Source organism: Staurois parvus, unplaced genomic scaffold (assembly GCF_062004578.1).
Source record: "Staurois parvus isolate SC_StPar_1 unplaced genomic scaffold, SC_StPar_1.0 ptg000727l, whole genome shotgun sequence".
NCBI lineage: Eukaryota > Metazoa > Chordata > Amphibia > Anura > Ranidae > Staurois > Staurois parvus.
In genome coordinates, this window is record NW_028318523.1 from 4,988,005 (window position 1) to 5,010,843 (window position 22,839).

General features: G+C 42.6%; 1 protein-coding gene across 1 annotated transcript in view; it reads left to right on the plus strand.

The window, feature by feature from the left end:
- PREPL (prolyl endopeptidase like) overlaps nucleotides 1-22,839 on the plus strand; it is a 54,093-nt gene that overhangs the window by 2,610 nt on the left and 28,644 nt on the right. Inside the window, exons 2-5 of the mRNA XM_089653928.1 lie at nucleotides 9,495-9,693; nucleotides 10,695-10,823; nucleotides 13,082-13,148; nucleotides 15,839-16,042. Of these exons, the coding sequence (XP_089510054.1) occupies nucleotides 9,538-9,693; nucleotides 10,695-10,823; nucleotides 13,082-13,148; nucleotides 15,839-16,042 (556 nt within the window). The 5' untranslated portion in view covers nucleotides 9,495-9,537. The remainder of the gene's footprint in view (nucleotides 1-9,494; nucleotides 9,694-10,694; nucleotides 10,824-13,081; nucleotides 13,149-15,838; nucleotides 16,043-22,839) is intronic.

The window sequence follows — 22,839 nt, forward strand, 5'->3', positions numbered from 1 at the left end:
ATGGCCTCTTTTCATCTCTATGACCTGGGAGGCCAAGAGTGACATCATTCCAGTTCAAGGTCATTTTTTGGGGGAAAGCATTAGATGTGTGTGGGCTTTTTGTTTTGTTTTTTTTTATCTGATGCTTTCCATTGTAGAAGAGAGATATGGGATCTTAGAGACTCCAGATCTCTCCATAAAGAGGACCTGTTCTGCTTTATTGTTTTCACAGGGGATGTTTGCATTTCTTGTGCTAACAATAAAAGTGATTAAAAAAAATGTAAATGGACAGTGTAAAAATTAAAAAGTAATCAAATAAATAAGAAGAAATTTAAAGCATGCCCCCCATCCATGCAGTGGCAAGCATGTGTGTAGGTCACATATGTAAACTATGTACACACCACATATGTGAGGTATTGCCGTGTACAATATAGCGAAAGCAATCATTCTAGCACCAGATCTCTTCTGTCACTCTAAACTGGTAACCTGAGAATTTTTTTTAAAGCGCCGCCTATGGAGATTTTTAGGTACCATACTTTGTCGCCATTCCACGAGCACGTGCAATTTTAAAGTGTAACATTTTAGGTATCAAGATACTCAGCATAGCATCATCATTTATATTTTTCCAAACAATTGGTTATTTTTTTGTGTTAAATTCATTAAAGTATATTTTTGCAAAAAATAGTTTTTGAAAAACTGCTTAAATACTGGAAAGGATCAGGGACTTTTTTGAACGCAAAAAGTTGCGTTTTTGTTTCTATAGACTTCAATGGAAACGCTGCAGAAAAGCATGTAGTGCGTTTTTGCCGCATTTTTAATGTGTTTTGCATTTTAAATCTGAAAAAAACGCAGGTGCAAAAACGCAATGCAGAAACGGCTCAAACGCAACCTGCATAGGTGTGAACTTAGCCTTAAGCTAGATTCAATTCACACCTATGGAGTTTGCGTTTGATCCATTTCTGCAGTGCTTTTTACGGTGCCTTTTTGCACATGCATTTTTGGTGCATTTTTGATGCGTTTTGCGTTTTTTTTCCCCAATTTGTTGCTGGGCACAATAAAACACAAAACGCATAAAAACGTACTACATGCTTTTCTGCAGCGTCTCCATTGAAGTCTATAGAACCAAAAACAAGCAGGAAATTACATATCTGGGGGGGGGGGTGTTCTGTACACTATCTGTGTGCAGAACACCTCCAGGTAGCCATATTGCATTTCACAGAAAATGACAGCGCTGCAAATTGAAAAGGAAAGGTACTTTTTAATAACATTCAATTACAATATGACTTGTGTGGCAATTATCTACGCTACATTATTTTTTGCTATTTACCAATTTATTTCCAATTGAGTTACACCTTAAAGCCCACTTTCTTGATGCCGCATATGTGTTACCGTGTTTTTAAGGGGTTAATCAGTGCCAGTTTAGGTATATTTTCTCAGTGCTGTTTCTTAATCTGAATTCCAGCTTTTTTTTTTGCATGGATACATTGGCACAGCTTGAACCAATGTAAGTATGTATGTGCCATACCTGTGGGTTTTTTGTGGAAGTTGGAAAGCACTGTGGTAACCACCGCCTCTACTACAGTAATCCTGGTTGTCTTCCAGATTCTGTGCTGAGGCTCCATTCAGCAAGCACTTTGCATTTTCTCAATGAATGCAAAATGTTCTCTGATTGGATGGGGCAGTGACATCACCATCTCCTTGTCTAATCAGAGAATGTCGTGATCACTGGGAAAAATACAAGGTGCTCTTTGAATGGCTCCCGTGGTAAGTGAGTAACCCCCGTGGCACAGGATTCGAATTACAGTGAGGGTCACTGTAATTTCGGCACCCATGGCAGTGCTCCCCCACTACCACAGAATATGAAAAACTGTAAATTTCAGCACTCAGAGGTCTACTGAAGAAGAAGATGACCACAAATGATGTATGATATACAATGGATCGTGAACTTTGCTAGGAATGTCTAGTAGATGCTGCCCTCCTCAACCGGGGAAGTTTTGTGAAAACTGCAAAAAGAACAAACAGAAGGCACAAATGCCTAATGCATTACCAATGATTTATTGTTCACAAAACTTAGATGCCAAATGGATACTCACAGAAGTGGAAAGTAAAATCGCATAAAAAACACAAAATGCCACAGCAAGGGTAATCGCGTGTGTTCATGCAACCCAGATGGACTGGCAAGCTGACGCATTTTGGTTTTTACTAACCAGGTTGGTTTGTTTGGTGACTTTCGACATGATCGGTGGCTCCACCCACTATAGTGAGATCAGTGGTGTTCAGTGTGTGTGTATATACAGTGGGGCAAAAAAGTATTTAGTCAGCCACCAATTGTGCAAGTTCTCCCACTTAAAAAGATGAGAGAGGCCTGTAATTGGCATCATAGGTAGACCTCAACTATGAGAGACAAAATGAGAAAAAAAATCCAGACAATCACATTGGCTGATTTGGAAAGAATTTATTTGCAAATTATGGTGGAAATAAGTATTTGGTCACCTACAAACAAGCAAGATTTCTGGCTCTCACAGACCTGTACCTTCTTCTTTAAGAGGCTCCTCTGTCCTGCACTCATTACCTGTATCACTGGCACCTGTTTGAACTTGTTATCAGTATAAAAGACACCTGTCCACAACCTCAAACAGTCACACTCCAAACTCCACTATGGTGAAGACCAAAGAGCTGTCGAAGAACAAAAGAAACAAAATTGTAGACCTGCACCAGGCTGGGAAGACTGAATCTGCAATAGGCAAGCAGCTTGGTGTGAACTAATCAACTGTGGGAGCAATAAAAAATGGAAGACATACAAGAGCACTGATAATCTCCCTCGATCTGGGGCTCCACGCAAGATCTCACCCCGTGGGGTCAAAATGATCACAAGAACGGTGAGCAAAAATCCCAGGACCACACGGGGGGACCTAGTGAATGACCTGCAGAGAGCTGGGACCAACGTAACAAAGGCTACCATCAGTAACACACTACGCCGCTAGGGACTCAGATCCTGCAGTGCCAGACGTGTGCCCCTGCTTAAGCCAGTACATGTCCAGGCCCGTCTGAAGTTTGCTAGAGAGCATTTGGATGATCCAGAAGAGGATTGGGAGAATCATATGGTCAGATGAATCCAAAATAGAACTGTTTGGTAGAAACACAACTTGTCGTGTTTGGAGGAGAGAGAATGCTGAGTTGCATCTAAAGAACACCATACCTACTGTGAAGCATGGGGGTGGCAACATCATGCTTTGGGGCTGTTTCTCCGCAAAGGGACCAGGACGACTGATCCATGTACAGGACAGAATGAATGGGGCCATGTATCGTGAGATTTTGAGTGCAAACCTCCTTCCATCAGCAAGGGTATTGAAGATGAAACGTGGCTGGGTCTTCCAACATGACAATGATCCCAAACATACCACCTGGGCAACGAAGGAGTGGCTTCATAAGAAGCTTTTCAAGGTCCTGGAGTGGTCTAGCCAGTCTCCAGATCTCAACCCCATAGAAAACCTTTGGAGGGAGTTGAAAGTCCGTGTTGCCCAGCAACAGCCCCAAAACATCACTGCTCTAGAGGAGATCTGCATGGAGGATGGGCCAACATACGAGAAACAGTGTGTGCCAACCTTGTGAAGACTTACAGGAAACGTGTGACCTCTGTCATTGCCAACAAAGGATATATAACAAAGTATTGAGATGAACTTTTGATATTGACCAAATACTTATTTTCCACCTTAATTTACAAAGAAATTCTTTCCAAATCAGCCAATGTGATTGTCTGGATTTTTTTTTCTCATTTTGTCTCTCATAGTTGAGGTCTACCTATGATGCCAATTACAGGCCTCTCTCATCTTTTTAAGTGGGAGAACTTGCACAATTGGTGGCTGACTAAATACTTTTTTGCCCCACTGTATATATATATATAGACCTGGCTCTGTCACATGTTGGTTAGCATAGCTCTGAAGCTGAAGAAGGTACGCCTCTGGAACATGTCAGCTTGCCAGTTCAGCTGGGTTGCATGGACATCTTGTGGTTTTTATGCGATTTTACTTTTGTACTTCTGTGAGTATCCATTTGGCATCTATGTTTTGTGAACAGTAAATCGTTGGTAATGCACTAGGTGTTTGCGCCTTCCTGTTTGTTCTTTTTTGCAGATATGAAATCTGTATAATTACTTTGGTCTCAGCTGGGTTTGTGGCTATGAGGGTTGCGTAGAGCAGACATGCTCTCTAAATACAGATGTGGGTGCCTTTGTAGCATACATCTGTGCTGGTGCTTTGCACAAACCACTCAGTGGGTGGTTGCACGCAGCAGGTCCTTGCAATATGATTTACCAAGGCTCTGCATGGCCACGCGCACAAAGCCTCATATAGGCAGCGTAATTTGCTTAGGTAGTTTGATTTCCTGTCAGCAGTGACTCATAACAATAAAGACCAGCTTGCATTATCCTCTTCACAGTCTGACATTGCTGTTTCCCTTTGCTAAATTCCCTCAGTCAATATCTCAGTGAAGGTGATTATTATTATACAGGATTTATATAGCGCCAAAAGTTTACGCAGCGCTTTACCACGTAAGGGCAGACAGTACAATTACAATACAATTTAACTCTTAGATTGTAAGCTTCCAGGATCAGGGCCTCCTAACCCTCTTGTATTGAACTGTATTGTTGCTGTATTGTCTCCCGTTCTATTGTAAAGCGCTGAGCAAACTGTTGGCGCTATATAAATCCTGTATCATAATAATAATAATTCAGGAGCGATCAGAGGGCCCGGCTCATTAGAGCTTACAATCTAAGAGGGAGGGTCAAGAGATACAAAAGGTAATAACTGTGGGGGATGGGTTGACGGAGAAAATACACGTACATTTGTTAGGTGGGGGCAGGATAGGCCTCTCTGAAAAGATGAGCTGATGAATTAAAAGATTTTTTTTTTTTTATTGTTTTTTATTAGAGCAAACAAACACAATCTAATCTAAAATTTCTAATAGATATAAAGGGTTGAACTCTGTGCTGTAGAGTTTGGGTGCTGAGTTCCTTCATTCGCTGTCACCTCGCTCTTTGCTGACATTGGTCCAGGAAGTGATTTTGTAAAACCGATTGGATGGCTTTTTTGCTGTCCAGATCACTTCTACTAAGTCTCTGGGCTAAAACAAGTCCACATTGATTATAATGCTGTATTATGTGGCTGGCCATGATGTATGTAATATATTCTTGGAAATTAAACCATTATAGAAAAACTTGGGGGGCCATTCACACCATTGCGGCATGTTAACATGCTTTGCATTGAAGCCTAACTCCAGCTTTGTGTCACATTACAATCATTTGTACCAAGCTGGCCCAAACACACTTATCTTCATTAATGGATACCCCCGTTAGGAGTACTGTATGTAGCCTCAGCCACAGTGCATACGGTATACAGTTCTTTGTTCCGGTAGCGGGACAGGGACCTCCCTTCCTGGAACAAAATTGATTCAGGCTAAGTGTTGCACAGCCATTCATTATATTTTCTGAATGAGTACAAGGCTTCCTCTGATTGGCTGAGGTGGAGATTGTGATGCCATATTCCCACCTCTCTGTCCAATCAAAGGAAACCTTGTTCTTATAGTACAATAGAAAACATAACATATAAAAGGGACAGCAGAAAAAGACTGAGTGGTCCATCGAGTCTGCCTGTTTTGTTTTTTTTGTGTGTTTTTTTTGGGAGGGGGGAAGGGTGTTTTTTTTTTGTTAACTTTTTCTGTCTGAGTATAGATCTATGCTTGTCCCAAGCATGTTTGAAGCTATTTACTGTTGACTGGCTCACTACATCTGCTGGAAATTTATTCCAAGCATCAACTACTCTTTCAGCAAAATACTTTCTGAGATTAGTTTTGAACTTTCCTCCAGTTAGTTTAAGGTCATGTCCCCGTGTTCTTGATTTTGGTTTTGTGTTGAAAATCGTGCCCTCCTGAACCTTATTCGCCCCCATGATGTATTTAAAGGTTTCAATCATGTCTCTCCTTTCCTTTCTTTCCTCCAGACCAGCCTTTCTCAACCTTTTCAACACAGAGGAACCTTTGCAATAAGTTTTTGGTCTCGGGGAACCCCTGCTAAAAATGCCGATATCTACAGCTCATGATACATTAGTGTGATGGTCAATGGGAAGATTGCTCCTTACACTTGTGGTCACTGGGAAAAAACTCCCAACTTACAGATAGCTAAAAAGATCAATGTTGTCAGTGGGAACTTATCTGAGAAGCAGACATTGCTAAAGGAAACCCTAGCAACCTCTGGAGGAACCCTTGCGTTCCATGGAACCCTTGCGTTCCATGGAACCCTGGTTGAGAAACATTGCTCCAGACTATACATGTTAAGTTCCTGAAGTGGCTCAGAAAATACAAACCTTCCTCTGAATGGCTGAGCTCAATTTGGTTTTGTGGAAGTTCTCATACTGTTGCTTGAACATAGCACTGTATACTGTATGTACCTGAGTTTGTACAGCATTCCCAGTGAGCACATTTGTTATTATTATACAGGATTTATATAGCGCCAACAGTTTGCTCAGCACTTTACAAAATGAAGGTAGACATTACAGTTACAATACAATTTGGTACAAGAGGAAACAGCGGGCCCTGGACGTTAGAGCTTACAATCTAGGAGGAAGGGTTGAGTGATACAAAAGGTAATAGCTGTGGGGGGGATGAGCTGATGGAGGAAATAAAAGGCAGTTTACTAGTTAGAAGCAGGATAGGATTCTTTAAAGCGAAAGGTTTTCAGGGATCGTCTAAAGGTGGATAGATTAGGAGATAGTCGAACAGATTGCGGTAGGGAGTTCCATAGGATGGGAGAAGCTCGGGAGAAGTCCTGGAGGCGGGCATGGGAGGAGGTGACACGGGAACTAGAGAGCAGAAGGTCTTGGGAGGATTGAAGAGAGCAGTTTGGTTGATATTTTGAGACCAGGTTGGTGATGTAGCTGGGGGCAGAGTTGTGAATGGCTTTGTAAGTTGTTGTTAGTATTTAAAATTTTATTCGTTGGGCGTGTGGAAGCCAGTGAAGGGATTGGCAGAGAGGGGTGGAGGACACTGGATGAAGGGATTGGCAGAGAGGGGTGGAGGACACTGAGTGAAGGGATTGGCAGAGAGGGGTGGAGGACACTGAGTGAAGGGATTGGCAGAGAGGGTAGCAGACACTGATAAGTAAGGTGGTTGAGCCTGGCAGCAGCATTCATGATGGACTGGAGGGGGGGATAGCCTATGTAAAGGTAAGCCAATGAGGAGGGAGTTGCAGTAGTCGAGGCGAGAGATAACCTGGGAGTGAGTTAGGAGCTTCTGGCAGCATAGTGCACCAGAATGCACATTTGTGTGTAGCCACATACTACACAGCGAAGCATGTCCGTCAGGTGCGTTGGGGTGCAATTTAGAATAAATGTCCAGCGCGTGTAACATGCGTTGTGGTAACACGAACAGTAGTGTGGACCCTTAATTAAAACTTTTTTTCTATACAGTTTCTTATAGCTGAACGTTATTTTTGTCACCTACCTGTGTAGTTTGACATTCCACAACACTTTATAAACAGAATCGTCCATGTCTTTCCTTTCTCCCCAGGTGGAGATAAATTCTACGACACCAGGCCAAGGCAGTAACCTCTAAGGCCACCATGTTTCTAATATTAGTATTTAATCAAATATTGTATTAAAATTAATATAAAAACATATATAAAATATAATATTATCAAATATATTATGACAAAATATTAAAATATAAAATATATAAATTAGTCACATAGAATTATGTATTGTCAATGTGTACAATGTACTAAGGCTGCATTTATACCTGCATGTGCATTAAATGAAACGGTGGGATGTGTGCCATGTCTGTGCCCATTTCCATTATGGAGACACATGTAGAGCAGACTAGCCTCATAACGTTATAACATTTACCTTTTATTAGTTTGTGTATGACATTTGAATGCAGGAAAATACATTTTTTTTTACAAAAGAGCATAGTTTTTCTTTTTCTTAATACTGGGGTTGTTATTTGAGTAGATGAAAAGTCTTAGCCCCTCTTTAACCACTTGCCCAGTGGCGTATTTAGGTTTTGTGCTGCCCTAGGCAACACTAAATTGCCGCCCCCCCCCCTCGGAAAGAGCCTGAGATTGACCAACAACATCCCTGCCCCTCCCCACCTTAGAGAGTCTCCCACTTCCATCGCCCCCATACACCGGCCACTCCCCTCCCAGCAAAAGAGAGAAATAAACTCACCTTCACAGCTCTGGACATCCCCAGGAACGAGTATCAAGCAGCCCGCAGACTCTCTCAAATTCCACCAGGTCCCCAAGCCGCATGGCTTGTGGTAAATACACCCATGCACTTGCCTACCAAGCACTTATACCCTCTTCCTGCCCAGGTCAATTTTCAGCTTTCAGTGCTGTCGCATTTTGAGTGACAATTGCGCAGTCATGCAACATTGTACCCATATGAATTTTTGTTTTTTTTTTCACACAAATAGAGCTTTCTTTTGGTGGTATGTACTCACCGCTGGGTGTTTTATTTTTTGCGCTATAAACAAAAAAAGAGCAAAAAGTTTGAAAAATAAATTTTTTTTCTTTGTTTCTGTCATGCAATTTTGTAAGCAGGTAATTTTTCTCCTTCACTGATGTGCGTTGATGAGGCTGCATTGATAGGCGGAACTGATGAGCTGGAACTGATATCCAACAATGATGGGCACTGATGGGCAGCACTTATAGGTGGCACTGATATGCAACAATGATGGGCACTGATAGGTGGCACTGATGGGCACATGTGGGTAGCACTGCTGGGCATCGATCATCAGGGCACAGATCATCAGTGCCCTGATGATCGGTGCCGATCCCTCCTCTGACAATTGCCAGTTATCGGCAGTACTTTCCTCATGTTGTGACACCGTGAGGAAAGTGCAGCCGATAACCGGCAACTGCGTTTGCCGGTGATCTGCTGTGTCATTGGACATGGCTGATCACGTGGTAAAAGGCCACTGTAATTGACCTTTTACTACATCACATGATTAGCTGTGTCCGTAGGACATATCAATCACGTAGATCGCCAGGGGCGCTCAGGAGAGTGTGTTCTGGGAGGACGTCATATGACGCCCTCCCAGAACTGGCCAGCCACAGTTAAGCCGTCATTCGGCTATCTGCGGTCGGCAAGTGGTTAAAGTGCAAGTTTAGTCAAATTCTAACTAAAGCTAAACCTACTCCCACCCCCATTCTAAGCCTATCCTATCTCACCCTGTAAAGAAAAGCTCTATATACTTACCTTTCCTGAAGCCGCTCTGGTCCAGTCACAGGATCAGCTGTCCCTGGCGGCTTCAGAGGAGGAGCAGCCGGAAATGGATCCCCCATAATAATTTTATGGGTGACTTCATCACCCAGGCATTTGCAGCCATTGTGGGCGATCTCTCCTCTGCACAGAAGCCACCGCTGGAGATCGGACCAGAGCAGCTTCAGAATAGGTAAATCATCTCAGCTCAGTACCATTATTAACATCTGTATTATTTATTTCTGCCTTTGCTACCTGGCTCAGATCTGTCAAGTCATTGGGATGTTGGCAACAGGAATGCAGTGAAATGAAATTTGGGTTATTGAAGAGAGCGGCGGTGTTGCATCTCGGAAACTGGTCACAACTGAAGACTGTTCAAAAACAAGGTTGCCTTGAATGCTTTGCAAACCGCTACAAGCAATATTTACGGATTCAGCCATACAGGAGTTTTCCTACATGGCAGGTTTGTACCATAATAAATGAAAAATGTCTAAGGAAGTAGGGAACCACATTGTCTCCATGAGATATCTAGGTTAAAGGCTAATTCCACCTTTTAGAGCATGTTCCAAGTTACACCCATATTTAGGGTAAAACATGGTGTCAAGCCTACACCCCCCAACCCTAATCCAACAACCACCCCCCATCCCTAATCCAACAACCACCCCCCACAGAGCTTGCAGGGATCCTTCTGTCAGGCAGCAGCTGTCGAATATGAATTTTGCATGGCTCCACCTGCATAGCCGTGTCTTTCAATCACAGAGTACTGCAAATGAATAAAAACCAATCCTATCTGCCACATAACAGATGGACTTGTAGTTATCAGTGGAACACAAGTGCAGTGTGCACGGCACTTATAGCCCATAGACACTTCTTCAAGGTCTCTAACTCAAAGTTGGTGGGGGAAGAGTCTGGAGGAGCCCGCGTGGTGTTCTGATCCACTAATGGTTGCAATGCTTTGCAGGCTTATGCAAAAGAAAATGATAAATGTAAAACAAATTCTGCGTATGTGGGTGCATTTGTTTTTCTTTTTTTTGCAAAAGGTGGACTTAGCCTTTTCATTGTCATCTGTTTTAAATAGCAGACACTTTGGGGTTTATTTACTAAAGCTGGAGAATGCAAAATCACTCCCTTCTGCATAGAAACCAATCAGCTTCCAGGTTTCATTGCCAAAGCTTCATTGAACAAGCTGAGGTTAGAAGCTGATTGGTTTCTTTGCAGAAGGGAGTGTGATTTTGGACTCTCCAGCTTTAGTAAATAAACCACTTTGTTTCTGGTTTCTTCTAGAACCCTCTTGGAGATCAGAAAACCAGAACATTCTCATAGGCAGACCAGGCTTAGCTCGTGTATTCGCTAGCTCCAGCCTACTGCCTGCATCATACGAGTGGTCCATGATTGATCATGTGTCAATGTACTGGCCCCCCCTAAGATTATATAATTGCTGTATTGTGTCTTTTGGCTATGTAGGCTGTTTTAGACTCGGAGAGAAAACAATGGCAGATGTCCTCTGTGAAATACAAAGATTTGGCAGCGGTTTTCAAGGAAAGACTTGACAAGATTCATCTCACTAGTCCTGTGAGATCAGAACAGGAGATGGTGAGTAAAACTCAAAGTTACTTAAGTATTTATGTATTTGAAAGGTTTTTTTGTTGTTGTGTTAGGAACTTTTAGAAGAATGACACCATCAATGAGCTTTTGCATTTAGAATGTGTTTTTTGGGGGTTTCAAACAAGCATTTGGTGATCTCTGTAGCTTAAAGCATTGTAAAGCAATTCATCCCCAAAATTAAAAGCAGAAGTACTTAAAGCGGAGTTCCACCCAAAAGGGGAAGTTCCGCTTTAAAGATTGGTCCCCCACTCCCCATTAAGGATTGGCACCTTTGGGGAGCGGGGAACAGGTACCCTAATTTTACAGGTACCCGCTCCCACTTCCGCTGCAATCGCCTAGGCGATCGAAATCTGAGGTTGTCCTCCTACCCTCCCTCCCTGAAGTTTTGTGAGACATGTGACAGGTCCCAGAAGACAACGGGGCCATTCAGGAAAGGCAGCGCTACTCGTGCATGCGCAGTGGGCACCGGGCTGTGAAGCCGCAAGCTGTCACAGCCGGGTGCCCACACTGAAGATGCCGGCGCCTGGAATACAGGATGGCCGGTGAAATGGGCTGTGGTGAGGGCAATGCGGGATCGTGGGACAGGTGAGTGGCTGTTTTTTAAAAGTCAGCAGCTACAGTTTTTGTAGCTGCTGACATTTATTTTTTTACAGAGTGAGAGGAACTCCGCTTTAAGTCAGTTCTAGTCATTTTCTGAGCAGCTCAGTGCCCCCTGCTGTCCCTTCCAGTTTTCCAGCCTTCTAAGCTCTAAAGTGAAAACAGAGCAGGAGCTCTAGCAAGGTGAGCCTTGTGAACTGAGCTGCTGGGAGAGAGACACACGATTTCTGTGCTTCTCTTGTAAATTTTGAGAATGGATTGCTCTCCAGTGTCTTAAGTCACAGAGGTCATTGAGGGCTTATTTTAACCACTTCAGTACTGAGCACTTTCACCCTCTTCCTGCCCAGGCCAGTTGTCAACTTTCAGCGCTGTTGCACTTTGAATGACAATTGCGCGGTCATGGAACACTGTACCCATATGAAATTGTTTGCATTTTTTTTTTAGACAGATGGAACTTTCCTTTGGTGGTATTTAACCACCACTGGATTTTTTATTTTTTGTTAAACAAACAAAATAAGAACAAAAAGTTTGAAAAAAAACTTTTTTTTTGTTTCTTTTATAAAATTTTGCAAATAAGTAATTTTTCTTTTTCACTGATGTTCCCTGATGAGGCTGCACTGATGGGCACTGCTGGGGCTGTACTGATCATCAGTGCCCTTATTATCAGTGTAAACAAAGCACTGTCAGGATTGCCAGCTATTGTTTTTTCTTTCATCGCACAGTGATAGCGCTGAGGAAAGGAAAAGCCGATTGGACACAGCTGATCACATGGAGAAGGGCCGCTGTGATTGGCCCTTTACAGCGAACCGTGATCAACTGTGTCCAAAGGACACAAAGCACACCCCAGGCACATTCTGGTTGGACGTCTATAGATGCCTTCCCAGCATGAGAGAACTGTGCTGTAGCTGTCTTTCGCCTTTAGCGTGGTATTAAAGTGGTTAAGTCCATTTACTGTTGCACACCCCAGGCACATTCTGGTTGGACACCCCAAGCACATTCTGGTTGGACGTCTATAGAAGCCTTCCCAGCATGAGAGAACTGTGCTGTAGCTGTCTTTCGCCTTTAGCGTGGTATTAAAGTGGTTAAAGTCCATTTACTGTTGGCTAAGAATATGTAAATAGTTGACTGTCCATAGTATGAGTTCACTTTAAAGAATACGTTCACCTTTGGAACGTGATACATGTTACACATATATTTAGGGTGTAACATGTTCCATTACCTGCAGCACTTACTATCCACCATAATGCTCACCACAGGTATTCCTGTGCCTATAGCCTCATGACTGTATATCTGCAGCATAAGATCTAAGGCACTACTGTCTCTAACTGTTAGTCTTGGGGGTCTGGAGTGAGATTTGATGATGTCACTACTGTGCTACTCACTGTTTTCCTTGCTGGAGGCTGACATGAGAAGATGGATGCCTCCACACAGACACAGTGCATAACAATGCGTGGTAAATCTGTAGTGGGGAAAAGATAAGATATGTAGGGAGACCATAGGCAATACTGTTGACTAGGCCTTTACACTTTGCTGTCTTTTTGGGGCAAAACTTCCACAGTTCAGTTGCTCTTTATGCTTTGATTACAAAGCTATCATTAGATATTGTTTTCATGTATGGTGTTCAAATGTCAGCATCTTTTCATTCACAGATTACTCACGGGGATTATGTTTATTTTGAAGAGGACAACTGTGTATACCGCTTTCATAAAATTATTGGTAATTCTGCTATTATTTGCTGTACTTGATGTGACAGTTACGTAGTTTCATAGTTAGTCTGGTTGAAAAAAGACAAAAGTTCAACCAGTTCAACCATAGAAAAAAAAGTTATAATCCTATACCCACAGTTGATCCAGAGGAAGGCCAAAAAACCCAGCAAAGCATGATCTAAAAATTCCTTCCTGATCCCCCGAGAGGCAATCGGATATTCCCTGGATCAACTTTACCTATAAATGTTATATCCAGTTATATTCTGTGTATCTAAGAAAGAATCCAGGACTTTTTTGAAGCAATCCACTGAGCTGGCCAGAACCAACTCTTGAGGGAGTCTATTCCACATTTTCACAGCTCTTACTGTGAAGAAACCTTTCCGTGTTTGGAGATTATATTTATTTTCCTCCAGATGTAAAGAGTGCCCCCTTGTCCTCTGTGATGACCTCAGGGTGAATAACTCTACACCGAGTTCACTATATGAACCACTGATGTATTTATACATGGAGATCATATCCCCCCTTATGTGTTATACATGAGATCATATCCCCCTTATGTATTATACATGGAGATCATATCCCCTCTTATGTATTATACATGGAGATCATATCCCCCCTTATGTATTATACATGGAGATCATATCCCCCCTTATGTATTATACATGGAGATCATATCCCCCCTTATGTATTATACATAGAGATCATATCCCCCCTTATGTATTATACATAGAGATCATATCCCCCCTTATGTATTATACATGGAGATCATATCCCCCCTTATGTATTATACATAGAGATCATATCCCCCCTTATGTATTATACATGGTGATCATATCCCCCCTTATGTATTATACATGGAGATCATATCCCTCCTTATGTATTATACATGGTGATCATATCCCCCCTTATGTATTATACATGGTGATCATATTCCCCCTTATGTATTATACATGGAGATCATATCCCCCCTTATGTATTATACATAGAGATCATATCCCCCCTTATGTATTATACATGGAGATCATATCCCCCCTTATGTATTATACATAGAGATCATATCCCCCCTTATGTATTATACATGGAGATCATATCCCTCCTTATGTATTATACATGGAGATCATATCCCCCCTTATGTATTATACATGGTGATCATATCCCCCCTTATGTATTATACATGGTGATCATATCCCCCCTTATGTATTATACATGGTGATCATATTCCCCCTTATGTATTATACATGGAGATCATATCCCCCCTTACGTATTATACATGGAGATCATATCCCCCCTTACGTATTATACATGGAGATCACATCCCCCCTTATGTATTATACATGGAGATCATATCCCCCTTATGTACTATACATAGAGATCATATCCCCCCCTTATGTATTATACATGGAGATCACATCCCCCTTATGTATTATACATGGAGATCATATCCCCCTTATGTATTATACATGGTGATCATATCCCCCCTTATGTATTATACATGGAGATCATATCCCCCCTTATGTATTATACATGGAGATCATATCCCCGTTATGTATTATACATGGTGATCATATCCCCCCTTATGTATTTATACATGGAGATCATATCCCCCCTTATGTATTATACATGGAGATCATATCCCCCTTATGTATTATACATGGAGATCATATCCCCCTTATGTATTTATACATGGAGATCATATTCCCCCCTTATGTATTATACATGGAGATCATATCCCCTCTTATGTATTATACATGGTGATCATATCCCCCCTTATGTATTATACATGGAGATCATATCCCCCCTTATGTATTATACATGGAGATCATATCCCCCTTATGTATTATACATGGAGATCATATCCCCCTTATGTATTTATACATGGAGATCATATTCCCCCCTTATGTATTATACATGGAGATCATATCCCCCCCTTATGTATTATACATGGAGATCATATCCCCGTTATGTATTATACATGGAGATCATATCCCCCCTTATGTATTATACATGGAGATCATATCCCCCCTTATGTATTATACATGGAGATCATATCCCCCTTATGTATTATACATGGAGATCATATCCCCCCTTATGTATTATACATAGAGATCATATCCCCCCTTATGTATTATACATGGAGATCATATCCCCCCTTATGTATTATACTCGAAAGAATTCGCAGAAAGAGAGCAGCCGGGACCCCGATAACTGTTCTGGTTTGTCGGTGGATCTAATTTACCCATTAAGGCAGTGGTTCTCAACCTTCCTAATGCCGTGACCCTTTAATACAGTTCCTCATGTTGTGGTGACCCCCAACCATAAAATTATTTACCCAGTAATTATAATTCATGAGTGTCGTTTTACCTCCAATACTGCTGCTTTCAACACAGCAGCTGCTTTCTACACAGTAGCTGCTTTCTACACAGTAGATGCTCTTTACACATCGGAAATGTGTGTTTTCTGATGGTCTTAGGGGACCCCTGTGAAAGGGTCGTTCGACCCCCAAAGGGGTCGTGACCCATAGGTTGAGAACCACTGCATTAAGGTATTGGGCAGGTCTCAGCCTTTATAACAACATTTTACTACAATATAATTGCATACATCTACAGCATAGTCAGCTAAGCCTGAAAACGTGATATACGATAGATAAACTTCCCTATTTGTCCCTTTTTACAGTTCTAATCAGCTCTCATTTTTTTTCAGGTGAAGAGAGTCTAAAGGTGGTGTTTTCTCCCGAATATTTGGGGCTTCATGATAGCTTGATTCAGCGCATCCGAGTTTCCCCCCAACAAACGTTTTTGGCAATTGCCTTGAAAGCCTTTGACTGTGAAGACTTAAAATGCTATGTTGTGAATCTGGAAAGCGCTCCAGAATTAGTACACTCTATATGGAGTGTATTCAGTTTTGGTAGGTCTGTTAGTGTGCTTACGTTGATTAGCAAAAACATTCACACCCCTAATCACTTCTCTTTCAAGTCCTACTTAGCCTTGTTATGGCTCACAATTGATCAGTGAGGTTACCAGTCATTCCTTTGTACCAGTGGTGAAGTACAAGAGGTAGTAGAGCGAGCGTGTCAAGTGCTAGCCTAATGGAAGTTCACCTTTAAAAAAAATAAATAAATAAATGCACATTTTTTTTTTAGGTTAAAAACAAACTGCATTTATTTATTTATTTACACTGGAGCCTGTAAAGCTTTGCACCTGTGATCAGAGGTTCGCGGGTGGAATGTCAGGCTCCTGCAAACTCTACGGATAGCTGTCTGCCTGTACCTCATACAGGCAGGCAATTACGGAAGTCCAGGAAAAATCAATGAACTACGAGAGCACTCACCAGCACCCTTGCAGTTCAATGAGAACTACAAGATGTCTGCTACAATGGCAGATGGTACATGTAGTCCATTCATTCCCAGAACTCTGTGAATGAATGACAGGACTGTGTGGGTGGAGCCCCACTGTATTTGAATTGTGACAGTGGGTGCAAGAAGAATATCCTCTGCCCACTGTCACAATGGAGGATCGGGTCGGGTTGCCAGAAGGTGCTTTAGTAACATGCTACGTGTTACACCCTGAATATAGGTGTAACATGTTACTAAAGGTGAACTTATCCTTTAAGTAGCAGCATTGATAATCACATAATAAAGCACCTTACATTATGCCATTCCCAGAAAGCTTTGCAGGATTTGTGTACATCTCTTCTGTAAAGGCATATTAGCCATTTAAAAAGTTTAATGGAGACCTGGAGTCTTTAGTCTTTAAAAAGTTGAATGAAGAAGGATGTGGGCTGCCATCACTGACCTCTCCTTGATTAATCACTTGCCGACCGCAGATAGCCGAATAACGGCTACACTGCGGCCAGCCAGTTCTGGGAGGGCGTCATATGACGTCCTCCCAGAACGTGCTCTCCTGTGCGCCCCCAGCGATCTCCGTGATCGCTGTGTCCTACGGACACAGCTGATCACGTGATGTGGTAAAAGGCCAATCACAGTGGTCTTTTACCACGTGATCAGCCGTGTCCAATGACACGCTGATCACCGGGAAATGCAATTGCCGGTTCTCGGCTGCACTTTCCTCACGCTGTCAGAGCAGGGATCGGCACCGATCATCAGGGCACTGATGATCGGTGCCCAGCAGTGCCACCTACCAGTTCCGCCCACCTGTGCCCAGCAGTGCACCCACCTGTGCCACCCAGCAGTGCCACACACTTGTGCTCAGAAGTGCCACCTACTTGTGCCCAGCAGTGCTACCCACCTGTGCCACCCACCAGTGCCCATCAGTGCAGCCAGTCAGTGCCCAGTGGTTGTGCCAGTCAGTGCCCAGCAGTTGCGCCAGTCAATGCCTAGTAGTGCCGCCAGTCAGTGCCCAGCAGTGATGCCAGTCAGTGCCACCTATCACTGCTGTCTATCAGTGCTGCCTATCCGTGACACCTCATTAGTGCTTTTTATCAGTGCCGCCTATCTGTGCCACCTCATTAGTGCTGCCTATAAGTGCCGCCTATTAGTGCCCATCAGTGCTGCCTCATCAACGCACATCAGTGAAGGAGAAAAATTACCTGTTTGAAAAATTTTATAATAGAAGCAAAGAAACTTTTTTTTTTTTGCACTTTTTTTGTTTAAAATGCAAAAAGTAAAGTGCCCAGTGGCAATACCACCAAAAGAAAGCTCTATTTGTGAGAAAAAAATGATAAAAATTTCATATGGGTACAATCTTGCATGACCGCTCAATTGTCAATCAAAGTGCGACAGCGCTGAAAGCTGAAAATTGGCCTGGTAAAGAAGGGGGTATAAGTGCCCGGTAGGCAAGTGGTTAATCATAAAAAAATTGTGATATTGTTTTATGATCAAACTGAAATAATCACTAATACAATAAAGTGAACAACATATCTCTTACAATAGTGACATTAATCTTGAGAAAAATTTATATTCAGACTTGTGAAAAACCAAAACACCAGATTATTATTATAATCATGAAAGTCCACATCCAGGTCCAATCATAAAGTTATGAGAAGGATCTTCATATGTGACTTATGAAGTGATTTTCTATTCACCACCGTATATTTAAAGAGTAGCTCCACTTTTCTTGACAAACAAAAGTTCCTTTCTGGGAGATCTATGTACATTGCAAGGATTTTAACAAACTTTGTTGCAGATTCTTACCTTTTGTTATTCTGAAGGAATAGCTGTTTGTCTGTCCATGGGCAGAGTAAAGTGAGAGTGGTTTTATAATTGTCAGTCAGCTGCTGCACAGGGTTCTAACAAGGAAAGTGACAGAGTCTGCATCCCTTTAGACATGTTTTCCCTTTAGGAGTATCTCACCGAAAATGACATTTTTGTTGCTCAAAATCTGACTTGTATCTTAGTGCAGACATTTGGGAAAATCAGTGAGCCAATCACACAAGCAAGACATGACATTTTCAGGAGGTGTTCTGTATACCATCTGTGTGCAGAATACCTCCAGGTTTCCATATTGAGGTGCATTTCACAGAAAATTACAGCACTGCAGATTGAAAAGGAAAGGTAATTTTTAATAACTTTCAATTTCAATATGACTTGTGTAGCAATTGTATACACTGTATTATTTTTTATATATTTGCTGTTCCCCCCCCCCCCCCCCCCCGCAAAAGTGGAGTTACTCTTTAATAAGCCTCTTACTAAATGGACATGACCCCTAATCATAAGTGCTTGTGTAATCTTAGGACATCATATGGATGGTAACAGGCAACGTCTGTAACGATCTCCCACCGACTCACAAACATCTCAGTGAATGTACCCTAATGACCATGCAGCAGGAAGAAGAGAACTCCACATGTTGTGAATTGGCCAGGCAATATCGTTATATATACTATTATATTCAGCACTGCGCGTGTAAAAAGAATCCCAGCATAAAAACAGCACCGCTCACTCAGCGGGCATGATGACGTCAGCTACTGTTTTTATGCTTGGATTCTTTTTACACTTGTGAGTAATTCTTTTAAACTTTAATAAATTGACACTGCATGAATGAGTCACACTGTGTGGAAGATCTTTCTTCCTCTGCATGGTCATTATGGTACATTCATTGAGATGCTTGTGAGTTAGTGGGAGATCGCTGCAGAGGTTGGCCATTATTACCTTCCATAGGATTTCGTATGGGTACACAAGCACTTCTGACCTCAGATGATTAGGGGTCATGTCCATTTGGTAAAAAGTCATTTTATAAATTTGGCGGTGGTTTGAAAATCACTTCATTAGTCACATATCAAGATTCTTCTCACAGCTTTATGATTGGACTTCAACATGGACTTTCACTATTATAATAATAATTTGGTATTTTGGTTTTTCAGGAGTTTGAATATAATTTTTGTTCCCAAGAGTAATGTACTATTCTAAGAGATGTGCTGTTCACTTTATTGTATTTGATTATTTCAGTTTGTTTGATCATAACACAATATTTAAAAGAGAAGTTTGGGATTAAAAAAAAAAGCCAGTGATACTCACCTAGGTGGTTGCAGCATTGCTCTCCCACTGCCTCTAAGACTGAAAACTGAGTGAATAAAGACCACTGATCACTTAGTTCTTGGGTCCTCTCTGAACAGAGAGCGGTGACTGTCAGGCAGCAGCTCTCTGCTCTGCTCTGCCCCTCCACAGCTCACTAGAATCCAGGCTATGGAGGAGCGGGAGTGGCTGGCTCAGACTCTCAATGGCGCACTCAGAGGCTGAGACAGCTGCTGGTCCAGGCATCTGGGTGGATCCCGACATCTAAGTCGGGATTTCTCCTTAGTCTGGAGTGGCTAGGTCAGTGGTGGGCAACCTTTTTTTTCAACTGAGCCAAATCTCGCCAAAACCACAATTGAAATTTTATTTTGAGAGCCACATTTTTAAAACTGAAAATACATCCCCCATATAGTAATTCATCCCCCATAGTAATTCATCCCCCATAGTAATTCATCCCCCATAGTAATTCATCCCCCATATAGTAATTCATCCCCCATATAGTAATTCATCCCCCATAGTAATTCATCCCCCATATAGTAATTCATCCCCCATATAGTAATTCATCCCCCCTATAGTAATTCATCCCCCATATAGTAATTCATCCCCCATAGTAATTAATCCCCCATATAGTAATTCATCCCCCATAGTAATTCATCCCCCATATAGTAATTCATCCCCCCTATAGTAATTCACCCCCCCTATAGTAATTCATTCCCCATATTGTGTCAATTCATTTACCTTTGCTCCGCGCGTTCCTCTCGCCGTGTTCCCGCGCCGTTCCGGTCTTCAGGGCGGACTGTGAGAGGAGAGGAGTTCATCACGCTGCCCCGCCTACATCCTGACAGCCAATGTTTGCCACGCTCCGCGGGCCGGATTAAAAGGTCCACCGGGCCGTAGTTTGCCCATTGCTGGGCTAGCTGCAGAGTCCTGACTTTTGGGGCGGCCGCCCAAGAGGAGGGAGGGGAGCGGGCGCCCGGCACACAGAAGAGCCGCATTAAAGTGTGTAAAGAGCCGCATGTGGCTCGCGAGCCGCGGCTTGCCGACCACTGGGCTAGGTGATGTTCCTTTAAAGGAACAACACAGCTGTTTTTTGTTTATTAATTGTTTGATACCTTGTATTTAGATATTTTGCATGCAGCCCCCCATTTTTTTGCTGTTTGTTTTTGTTATATTTAAGGTAATTTTGAGCACGAAGTTGATACACCATATAGAAGTTTCACATATTGATTCTGTGATCCCAACTCTTTTTAATAGGCATTTCCCTATCACATTGTCACTGTACTAAAAATACTCTTTAAAAAATGACAAGTCTGTTTGACCAATGATTTTTAGCACAAAATTTTAAATGAGCCTTAAAGAAAATTCAAATTCTAAAGCTGCTTGTGCGTCAGACATTTAGACCACTTTACTTAAACTGGTCTGTTTCTGATGAACCGATTCAAATTCATAAAGTGGGTGGTCCTGTGGGCCACTTACCAACCAACATCACGTGATTGAAAAATCTTCAAAGCCAGGCAGAAAATTTTCATTCAAACAGTGGCTGCATTCAATCGGATTTGGTCATTGGCACTGTGTAATGTGGATGGAGACATTTTTTAGATTAAAAAAAAAAAATCTGTATGCATATGGCCAGCTTTAGTCTTCTGCAGCACATGCTAAAGGAAAAGTATGGGAAAAAAAAAACATTTATACTCAGCTCCCTGCTGCAGCATCGGTGTGATGCTGCAGCTGCCCCCTGCTGGCTCTAAGCCTGAGAACTGAGCGATCAAATGACTGTTCACTGATCACTCAATTCTTGGTCTTCACTGAACAGAGATCTGTGTCAGTCACTGGCTCTCTGCTTTGCCCCTCCAGCCCCCACTTTAACACTGGGCTGTGGAGGGGGTGGGCGCAGTTAGCACAGATTCTCAGTGAGAGGCCGAGCCAGCTGCCGATCAGGCATGTGGGTGGATCCTGACATTATTTTCAGGATCCTTCCAGAGCCTGGAGCAGCTCTGAGATGTCAACCGACAGCAGGCTTTAGCTTCTCTTTGGATTCTGGATTACAGCAGAGCATAAGTAAGTGTGCTTCTGTCACCTAGAAGAGAAGTATGACCAAAAAGCTTTGACCATACTTCTGTTTTAATTATCTTGAACTGAACAGAGATCCATGTCAGCCACTGACTCTCTGCTTTGCCCCTCCAGGACTCACTTTAGCACTGGGCTGTGGAGGGGGCGAGCGCAGTTAGCTCAGATTCTCAGTGGCACACTAGGAGGCCGAGCCAGCTGCCGATCAGGCATGTGGGTGGATACCGTCATTATTGTCAGGATCCTTCCAGCGCCTGGAGCAGCTCTGAGATCTCAGCCGACAGCAGGCTTTAGCTTTTCTTTAGACTCTGGATCACAGCAGAGCATAAGTAAGTGCACTTCTGTTACCTAGAAAAGAAGTATGACCAAAAAGCTTTGACCATACTTCTGTTTTAATTATCTTGAACTTAACAGAGATCCATGTCAGCCACTGGCTCTTTGCCCCTCCAGCACTCACTTTAGAAAACAAAGAGAGGGCGCACAGGCCTAATGCATTACCTTTAAAAATGGGATTTATTAATAAATAGTAAAATACTCACAAAGAAATGTAAAATCAAATTAAAATGGGAAGCATGTCGCAAGGGATGCAGAGTGGTTCAGGAACCCCTGTGGGTGGTCTGGTGGGGGACTCTGAGCCTCTGGAGAGCTGGTGGCTGACGTGTTTCGAGGTTGTACCTCTTCCTCAGAGCCACTGGCTCTGAGGAAGAGGTACAACCTCGAAATGCGTCAGCCACCAGCTCTCCAGAGGCTCACAGTCCCCCACCAGACCACCCACAGGGGTTCCTGAACCACTCAGCATTATCTTGCGACATGCTTCCCATTTTAATTTGATTTTCCATTTCTTTGTAAGTATTTTTCTATTTATTAAATTCCATTTTTTAAGGTAATGCACTAGGCCTGTGTGCCCTCTCTTTGTTTTCTATATACAGTTCTCTTTGGATTTCCCTGGTCCATTTAGGACAGCAAAGCCTGCATTTCTCTAACTCATGTGGGGATACTAATATTGTGGAGTCCACAGTTCAGCGCAGGAGCACATGCATTCGGTTGCTACAGATCAGATTCTCAGTGGCACACTGGGAGACCGAGCCAGCTGCCGATCAGGCATCTGGGTGGATCCTGACATTATTGTCAGGATCCTTCCAGAGCCTGGAGCAGCTCTGAGATATCA